Genomic DNA, 10,276 nt, shown 5'->3' on the forward strand with positions numbered 1-10,276 from the left:
ATCCTTGGTGCTTGAATTACATACAACCCATATGCCTCCTGTTGCATTGGCCACTTGATCAGTTGCGTGGTCCACTACTGTGGCTCACAGTTCAGGACCACCTGGTGCTTGGCTAGCTTGTTGCTTTCACAAGGTCAGTGGCTGCTATCCATGGTTATTTAGCTTGCTCTAGTCTTAATTAACGTATAATTCTCTTACACCTGTATAAATATGCAGTACTCATGAATGAGAACATATGCCAGAAGAACTATTACCTCTTGTCTTGATTTATCTAGATATATGGATGTATCTAGACACATTTTACATCTGTATTTCGACAAATCTAAAACAAGCTTTTTTGGGACGGAGGATGGAGGGAGTATTAAATAATCGCTGTCTCCGCATATATCTACAGTTCTACACCAGGTGTTGATGGTATGCCGACCACAAGATACATACATGTGTATCTGCCTAATCAGAAACATGGCTGGACCACGATGAGCTACTGCGTGTGTTGATCGACATTGACAAGGCATTCTTGTGTCATCGTCATGCCTTATGGTTCACCACCCAAAAGGTGAACATCCTAGCACAACTTGTCCTTAATTCAGCACTACAAATGTATGTAGTACTCACTAGTCTGGCAGGCTTGCAAAGTTAACATGAACCAACTGGTCCTACTCCTAAGCATGCTGTTAAGAGTAGCTGAGTATATCATTGTAAGACAGGAACTGCCTAACCAAACAGAAGCCACTAATAGAAAGAGACAGGCTGATTTACATATTGTTTCATACATTGTGTACATCCATGTCATATCACAGAGTTCACCTCCACATCACCCAAAGAAAAAATATGTAAACAGTTGCTGCAAAGTTTTGCATGCTGATGGTTCTCTGCAAGCAAACGCTTGCCGGCAAGATAAGCAACAAACAGTTTTATCAAGTCAACATGTACACCCAAGCATGCACAACTTGACAATCCTGGACACATCATTCAACTGTTTCGACCGATCAAATCGACTGCATTTGTTTGTCCCTGTATGCAGCCGGTCTATCCTACTCTCTGTTTGGTAAAATTTCTGCTGAATCACATCACCTTTTGATCGGAGGCGTAACAAGAAAAGGTTTGGTAAATGTACATGCATGATCAGGCTAACTAACAAACTAGGGGTTGTAACTTAGAACTGACTGGTCGTTTTACCACGTGAAGGATTAGAACACCTTTTTGATCCATCAAGATCATGATCTGTGCTGAGTGATCGATGATGATGACTGTTTGATCGTTATCCATTGTTACTGTTCAATTACCCGAACCGTGCTTTCTATCACACGGGGAACTATAGCACTTCCCCCTTTCTTTGCATAAGACCTTTCCTTTTACTACGATGAGTGCTAATTTAGTTTATGGCGATGCTGTTACGGCTGTATTTGTAATGCCTGATGATTTTCCTCATTATTCATTGACAAAAGATTATGTCAGGAAGTTGTATTCGCTTTGGTGGTTCTTCTGTACGAACAGGAACTGTAATAAGGAGAGCTAGGTGCCTGCATGGTTCTGTGCTTTCCATGGATGACGAGTTGGTTAATTAAGTTGGTGCTTAAAGTTTTATGTGTTCTTTTCATGCCCTAGTGCAAGTTTTTCTTGTTACAAAGCAGATCAACTATATGTCTTTTCCACAAAAACTGTCTGTCAAGCATATAAAAATATGAATTTGATGTGTCGACCAATAGATGGCATTTTCAAAGAGTGACATTTGTCCCCCTTTATTTTTTTCTTCATGGATGATGCAAGGGGATTGAGAGGGAGATCCAGCCAGAGGGCTTTAGGTTGGAACAGAGCATTATTCCCGCATCCATCGCAAGGTAGGTATGTGGTTGTTCCTTTATAGGTCCATGGTTTACCTACTAAGTATCTTGCCATCCCTTGTGGGGCAAGGCTTTGTTTCCGCTTTGTTATCCTCCTGAGCACTCATTCATGGGTATTATACTACATTTAATCGCTCAACAATTTAAGATGCAATATTTTACGATGCAGTAAAACTAATATTTTTTTCCTAGTTTAACCTGTGGGAAAGAAAATGGTGTGACCATCGAGAGGTGAGTTTCCTGGAAGACAGCGAGTGACCTTTTTTTCTTGCTAGAATTGTATAGAGATGTTTGTTTATTTTGGCAGAGAGACGAACCGGAGACAACTTCATAGAACTGGGGACTTTGTAATTGTGATATATTCCTGGGTGAAATGATTGGTCTGCCACTTGCTAAGCAGACCGTGCGCTCAATTAGCTGGTCTTCGAAGTACTTGAGATTGTGATGATTATCAAACAGGACAAGCCAATTATCTACTTACCCACGTTTTCTTACTGATGATCTGACGACAGCAGCACCAAAAAGTGACTCTAGACTGTAAAAAGGAAGGCACTGACCTGATCAAAGCAGCGAGCAGGTCAAAGCAGTACATCCACATGGGTAATCGCCTTCATTGGTTACTGCCACCACTGCTAATTAACTTACACAGCTGACCAAACGGGCAACGAAATGCTGCTTAACTTCTACTCCCTCCATAACATAGTATAAAACATTTTTTGACACTGCCATGGACACTAAAAACGTCTTATAAAAAGTTACCGAGGGAGTACTAGATAGTCTATCAGGAAATACAATTTTCATAATTGCCCATATTGACGGCCAATGTGTCGCTATCTAAGACGACATATGTACCTTTGGGGAACGAGTAAACTTTGCCTCTTCCTCTGAATTACTGCCATCCATGTGCTTGTCAGTTTGTGTGGGACAAGAAGTTAACCACAGAATCCGCAATGACCAATGCAATCCATATGCTTTTTACATTTGGGAACTTTGAGACCATAGAGCAACTAGTCTCACTTAGACAGTTTTATTTTTATTTTTATTTTTGAGCAACTAGTCTCACTTAGATAGTTTTATTTTTTGAGCAACTAGTCTCACTTAGATAGTTACCTGGTCAAAATCAAAACCTTGTCTGGTTGGTCAGCCCATGTCGAGGAACAGTGTTCTTTCTGATGAGTAGGAATTGATTAGGTCCCTCCTTTCCACACCTCTCAAAAGCCGCACAGTTTCATGGGTCTCACATGTTTTAAACTAATTAATGTTTCATTAGTTTTGTTCAGCAAAAAGTCTCAGTTTGACATGCGTTGGTGCCTGGTCAGACTCAAAATCCCAAGTTGACCACCATGCATGCGCTGCAGCCATCATACGGGTTCTGTATGGTTCTTTTTTCATGGGTTAGGTAAATCTTTGTGCATGTCACCGTACACTTGTGGACAGCATTGCATAGGTGGCCAACTGGCCATGCTAGGGCCGTTGCTAAGAGTCCTCGGGATCCAGGTCTCCTGGCACACATCAATCTTCTCAGGTGGAAGCAGAGTTAGATTAATCCTAGCTAATTAGTTTGTGGTGAAGCATAAACTATTTATTCCCGACTTCCCATTATGCCTACATTCTGGTTTAGCCGAGGCACAAAGTTTAGGAGAATCTGGAAATAACTAGAATCTGATCATTTATACATTAAGCAGTGATTGATATGCAACGCCACCTAAACCTGATCGTGCCTAATAAATCTTAACAATACATTCATGGGTCTTTCTAGAGCCAAGCTGAAGTGTTCCATCTATTCTTTATCTTCCTCTTCATGCAATTAGTTCGTTGGCTGGCTAGTTCAATTAATTAGTGGGTAAGGGGTAGATACGTACATACGTATGAAATGAAAGCCACCGTGGACCTGGTGTTGAACAAATTATCCGTAGTCCATTTGTCATCTGCCATGAACGCATGCATGGTCATGTGGAAATCTCACCCGACCAGAAAGCGAGATTTAGGTCACGTATGCATGCACATATATAATTCTTACACTTGGAAGTTTCCGGGAAGGTCATTAATTCTGAGGATGGTATACATACATGCGCTTGGAAACTAGCTCTTTTTTAAGCAACTTGGAAACAATCTGACAGTGAGGAGATAAACTGCCCATCAACATATTATCATATTATCATATAATCAAAAGGGAAGCTATATATGCTAATAATTAGGCTAGGTTCTAAGCATAGAGGACAGACCAGTCAGAGCAGTGCATGCATATACAGGTGCAAGGCAGGCTGAGGCGGGTCAATGGCTTGTGGCGCCCGGAGATGAGCCCTCTACCTACTGTCTAACCAATTCTGTGACTTATATGGTCCATGACCAAGAGAAAAAGTATACTCATAGATACATATGCATAGAAAATCATATTGCCAAGTAATGTGAGGCTGAGGCATCCATCAGGGTCACACCAAGTAGCTGCGGTTTTAACTAAAAGTGCACTCAAGCAGCTAGCTGCCGATGATGGATATTTTTTTGCATCCACTGCCCCATCACAAAAAGGAATCTAACTAAGCTAGCTAATTAGACAGGAACGTCCACACATGAACAAGACATGTCAGAAACTGCCCCGAGGACACGCACCGGAGATCGACATGGATGTTTAGTTAGTTCTTCCTTTGCTTTAATTGATTGATTTGTGCGTCGAAACTACTGCCTTGCAAATCTAAATGAATTGATTGCATAGCATTGATATTAGTTTGAATTAGTTAAGCTTGATCAATTACAGTACCATGAGTCCTAGCCTCCTAGCATCAAGTTGAATCTGGTTAACCATGGATTAGCTAGATAGATTGATGAACATAGTGCTTCTTTTGCCTTGATTTTCTTGCTGGGTCGTCAGTGATAGTGTGGAGAAATTCTAGAAGATTAATAAGGTAACTTTCTCCACATTGACAAGCTAGAGCTTGAGCGCTACCCGTCCTTGTCCAACTCCAACTAACTCATTTTTATAGTATTATACCGTTTGCATGCTATCATATATATGCATGCATGTCCCCTGTTGGTTAATTTCAGTAGTACTAGTAGTGATGTGTGTCTGCTAGTCAATTCTCATCCAACAAGTAACCTCGTTCTGACTGAGAAGACCCCACACAAAGGAATTAATCAAAGCTAGCTATATCTATTTTTCAAGCAAATATTCTAAATTTTCTTGAAGCTATATACTCCCTCCGTTCCAAAATATAAATCTTTCTAAAGATTCCAACAGATGACTACATACGGAGCAAAATGAGTGAATCTACACTCTAAAATATGTCTACATACATCCGTATGTTGTAACCCATTTGAAATGTCTAAAAAGACTTATATTTCGGAACGGAGGGAGTATTACGCATGCAGTTGTCTTTCTTAGTTAGAACATATGGTTTAATTAAAGCATGAGAGTAAACTTATCTTCTAGTATATACGTACCATACCCTAATGCAAAATGGAAGGCCCACGGTGTAGAATATATCTTCTCGAATTAGATAATTAAAATACAGTAGTCCATATGATGCAAATTTGACTAGGTAGCCATACAATTATTGTCGCAAAGTACATACGGGAGATTGATCATTGTGAAGACTAATGTTGGACTCACAAGACCGACATCGTGGGATTAAAATATAATCACAATCCAATAAAATGACGACCTGAGTTTAGCTTCTTCACGCAAGAGAAAATTCAAACAAATTAACTAAACCGTGCGTCATTATGCAAGACTCAAGAAATAAAGACGATGATTATATAGTCACACTTGCACACACATACTTTGCTGTCTGGAAAAAAGAAGGTGCTTTCAATTTATGTCACAGGCTAGTTATTACATATATTCCCCACCTCATAAAAAAGGAAACAACAAAGAAACTAATTAAACAAAAATGAACATTAATTGCTGTGAGTGTGTACATATATGTATATCCTTCTGTTCTTCTTTTGTACATGACTAAAAGTGTGGACTAAACCACCTTGTTCCCCTATCAACAAAACAAACTAAACATCTTCGGTATTGATCAACCGAAAAGTGCGTCCAATCCAACAATTAATAGTCTCAATCTCCTTCCTGATTATTTTTGGCACTCTTGATCATATCTCTTCTATCTACCCATCACAGCTCACTTGAGTTCAGCCATGACATTTGCCTGCATAAAAATAAATAAGAGAATTAATCATTTCAGCTAAGTATTGTGTCAATTAATCTCCTGGTAAAATGACCTAGCTAGTTGAACTATATAAATTAATTTAGGATTAAGGAAAAGGCACAGATAATATTTAAGAATATATGAGCCAAATTATTTGGGTGGATGGAAAAGAGACATGCATGCATGGGTGTTTTTTTTTCTTCTTTTTGATAGAAAGTTGATGGAATGGGAGCAGGTACTCACTCTAGCAAATCCTTCCAGCTACCGTCCGTGTTGAGGTCATCCATCAGGTTCAGGCTCTCCAGCCCGTCGAACGGGCTCGACGCCGGCGTCTGCTCGCACGACACACCGCCGCCGCCATTGTTGTTGCACTCCTGGTCGTTGGCCACCATTGGGCGCGGTGGCGCCACCGCGTCCACGGTCACGTTGCTCCCGCTCGCCCCGCCGTGGCACCCGAGCTCCGTCGAGCTCAGCCCGTCGCCGGCGCCGAAGCCATCGAACATGCCGCTGATGTTGTGCATGCCACTCGCCGGCGCGGAGTTGGTCAGCGCCGGTAGGTTATTCATGCCGTCCCACTGGCACTGTTGTAGCAGCATGCTCTGGTCAACGCCGTGCTGCCCACCGTTATTCATGCCACTCTGCCCACCGCTGCTGGCGGCGAGGAGTGCCATGAGGTTGTCCATGCCAGGTGCGGGCGCGGGCACCGCGGCGGTGGTGAGCGCGCGCACGAGCCCCTGAAGCAGCTGGAACTTGGCGGCGTCGGCCTGCAGCCTGAGCGCGTTCATGTCCCAGGCGCCCGTGGCCGAGCCGGCGCCGCCGAAGTTACCGGCGGCGGCGAGGAGGCCCGGGAGCCCGGCGAGCAGGCTGAGGTCGGTGCGGGGGCGGTGCGTGACGGGGTCGATGCCCATGCCGAGCAGCTTCTTGCGCAGGTGAGTGTTCCAGTAGTTCTTGATCTCGTTGTCCGTCCTCCTCGGCAGCTTCGTAGCAATCGACGACCACCTGAACCAACCAATCCCAATCCATCAGTCACCGGCGCCGGAGTTGGAGAAGAAGAGACAAACAATAGATACATGACTTACTTGTTGCCGAGGAGGGAGTGGAGGTGGATGATGAGCTTCTCCTCGTCGTCGGTGAAGCGGCCGCGCTTTATGTCGGGGCGGAGGTAGTTGGTCCAGCGGAGGCGGCAGCTCTTGCCGCAGCGGTTGAGGCCGGCGAGCTTGGGCAGGCGACGCCAGCTGCCGTGGCCCTTCTCCTGGATGTAGTCCACCAGCAGCTTGTCCTCCTCGGGCGTCCACGGGCCCTTCTTCACGCCGGCCTCCCCGTCGCAGCACGGCGACCGCCCCATCGCTCCGCCACCGACTAGCTAGTAGCTGGCTTCTTTTTCTTTGTCTGCGAGGCTTATTAGCTTGGTGGAGAGAGGTGTAGCTAGCAATGGCCGGCGGAGGAGTTGGGTTTTTGAGGTTTCGTTGGGGTGGATAGGAGGGGGTTTTATAGGGAAGGGTTTAGAGGGGGAGGGGCCGGGAGGGAGGTGGACGATGATGTGTGCATGGCGGCATGGAATGCTAAAAGGTAGTGTTTGTGTGCGGGAGACGCAGCCTCCTCTCTCTACCCTCTCTGTTTCTCACTCTCTTTCTCTCTCTAGCGACCTCTCTGTTTCTCTCTCTAAATCTCTCTCTCTCTCTCCGTCTGTCTCTCTCTGACTTTTTTGGCTATGGACCGAATCAGCAGTTTGCTTAAGCAGGTACGTTGTTTAGTTAGATATATGCTGGCGTACGTGTGTGATGTCTTGTTGCCTCTTGTTGTTTTCCGTGCATGAGCAAGCGGATGGATCAACTATACGTATTGCGTATATGCATGCATAGCATAATATGTATGCACAATATGCATGAGCAAGTGAACTAGAATTAGTTGTTTATCGGCCGTATGAGAATCACATAAGTGTATACGTTATGCTTTAAATGAATATCTTGATGTCGAATATTCCATATCGATCAAATGTAAGGAACCTGCATTTTTTAACATGTTCACATGCCGAGGAGCTGAGCGGCGGGATGAATACAAGAGGAGGAAGGAGCGAGGACGAAAGTATAAGGAAAAAAGATGGAGGAACAAGGAGGGGGTGGTCGAGCAGGGTAGAGGATTATTGTGAGACGTAGAGCGTGGAGGCGAAAGGGGCATTGTCGACAACAATGGGGCAGGTGTGTGGAGGAAGAAGATCGATGATGACCGTGGCCCTAGGCCCACAGTGCAGCTAGCCGGCGCGATATGTGTGTGTGTGCGTGCGCGCGTGGCGCAAGCATCGTACGGGGCGAAGTTTAATTCTTCGTCGCATGATTTGGAGAAAAATCTGGTTGCAAGAGATCATGGTACATGTGACAACCTCCGTGGTGTTTTGATGTATCCTTTTCTTTTATGAAAGATGTTTGTGGTTCGTACATGTGTTGTTTCAGTTTCTTCACTCTAGTGTAAATTTTCTCATTAAGGAATTAAAGCCGGGTCGTTTCAAAAGAAAAAGAAAGGACATGTACTAACATGCATGTTAATTTCTTCTATTAAGAAAGCAAAACATATCGGTTTTTGCACGTACGATATTGATATGAAACGACAGATGATCACCATCATCATGAATATATCCACTGTACACCATATAGAGACATAGAAGTACCGAATATATTTGAAACGACAGGTGCACTGTTAAAAAAAAGAGGCCTTGTGCGTGGGCGGCACGTGTGCAGGAGGCAGAGGGGAGTTAGGTCCGGATGACCTGACACGTGTGGACTTTGGGCTCCAAACAAGGAGCAACCAAGAAGGAACTACCTGCCTGTTCCCCTCCCTTCATTTTTCCTCGTGTCACGTAAATCATTTTGGTGCACCTCATCAGCCGCCGCCTCATCATAGGCCTATTAGGGTGGCCTGGTGGGCCCCATCTTAGCTACCTCTACCAGCAGTGGGACCCACCTTGCAGCCACCTAGCTTGCTGGATGCATGGATGCTGTCTGATGACTGTCAATGGCCCAGCTGGCCTAAGCTTGCGGGGCAATGAGCAGCTAATTAGGTAGTTTATTGGTATTAATTAACTACAAGAACATTCTAGTGGTATGTACATGTGTATGTGAATGGTTGACTTGGGAAATGGATTTGGTGATTTGGTTCATTAGTTTAGCTTCGTATGGATGAGGGTGTTTTGAGTGGACAGTCTAGTGAGCGGTCACATATGTGTCCACAAGGCCAACACATAGAAGAATGGCTTTTTCGTTAAAATTAGCTCAGACGTGGTTGATCCATTTTTTATGATAAAACTCAATTTCTACGTATAATTGATTTGGCTATAAGGGCATCTCCAAGGGCAACCCACAAATTTCCTCCCACGTCCGTGCGCAGACAGGGGGACTAGTCCGCGGACATGGATGCGGAGGTCGACATCCAATGCTAGGCACATAGATTTCAAGCTACTTTTGAACAAACCGGATGAAATTCATGCAAACACGGCTGTATTTCGTACAAACATGACCGATTTCATACAAACACAATAGATTTAACTACATTTCGAACATTTAGAACAAAAAAAAAACCCGCCCCTAAACCTATCCTACGGTGGCCGCACCCGGTGTCCAAGCCTGTGTCACCCTCCTTCCGCTGTCTCCACCAGCACCGTCGATAAGACCGATGAAGTGAAGGCGCGGTCTCCGACGAGGAAGAGTAGAACACGGGAGACGGACCGGCCCACGACAGCTATTCCAGGTGGCGGCAAGGGCGACCATCGCGTGCTTCATCTCCGGCGACAGATTGTCCCACAGTGCTTTCCCATTGGCGATCATGGCGGATGCAGTGCAAGGGAGGAGGATGTGGAGGGCTTGTGTTGGGGTGTGGAGTTAGCTGGGTGTGGCCGCCTTTATATAGTGGATTTCGGTGGGGCGAGGCGTCTAGGTGCGTCAATGCGCGACATCGTAGTGGGTTTCTCGGTTGGCGAGCCTGCTTAATGGCGGCAGACGGACAGACAGCGTGATTGAATGGGCGCAGTAGATATCCATCCCGTCCCGTCCAGTCCAGTCACTCGTCTCTGGCATTGAACAAGCGCGGACACTGGAGACGCATCGCGGGTGGCGCCCTCGGCCGGTGCGCCTCTTCAATGGTAGAGGCAGTGAGAGGTCGCGTCCGCCCTGAGCCGTCTTCAATGTTGAGCGGCGGGCAGCTGGCAACGGGCGGGAGCGTGCGCGGGAGGGGAAGGGTTTTTGGTGGCCCAGGGCGGTCAGAAACGGGCTTGGGATTGGTTCAGACTCCCGC

At 45.3% G+C, this 10,276-nt stretch overlaps 1 protein-coding gene across 1 annotated transcript; it reads right to left on the reverse strand.

Moving 5' to 3' along the window:
- Positions 1-5,721: 5,721 nt before the first annotated feature.
- Positions 5,722-7,430, reverse strand: LOC119330813 (transcription factor MYB53-like). Its single transcript, XM_037603940.1, has 3 exons — positions 7,072-7,430; positions 6,236-6,991; positions 5,722-5,992 (listed from the first exon to the last, which is right to left on the reverse strand). Exons 1-3 carry the CDS (start codon positions 7,335-7,337, stop codon positions 5,959-5,961), a joined length of 1,056 nt encoding a protein of 351 aa, XP_037459837.1. The 5' UTR covers positions 7,338-7,430; the 3' UTR covers positions 5,722-5,958.
- Between the last annotated feature and the right edge of the window lie 2,846 nt (positions 7,431-10,276).

Source organism: Triticum dicoccoides, chromosome 7A, assembly GCF_002162155.2.
Source record: "Triticum dicoccoides isolate Atlit2015 ecotype Zavitan chromosome 7A, WEW_v2.0, whole genome shotgun sequence".
Taxonomy (NCBI): domain Eukaryota; kingdom Viridiplantae; phylum Streptophyta; class Magnoliopsida; order Poales; family Poaceae; genus Triticum; species Triticum dicoccoides.

Bases quoted from the DNA above. Each gene is read 5' to 3' on its own strand.
- LOC119330813 (XM_037603940.1), bottom strand. From the start codon at position 7,337: ATGGGGCGGTCGCCGTGCTGCGACGGGGAGGCCGGCGTGAAGAAGGGC. The intron at 6,992-7,071 runs GTAAGTCATGTA...TGGTTGGTTCAG, and splicing joins CACTCCCTCCTCGGCAACAA to GTGGTCGTCGATTGCTACGA. The intron at 5,993-6,235 runs GTGAGTACCTGC...ATTTTTATGCAG, and splicing joins AGCTGGAAGGATTTGCTAGA to GCAAATGTCATGGCTGAACT.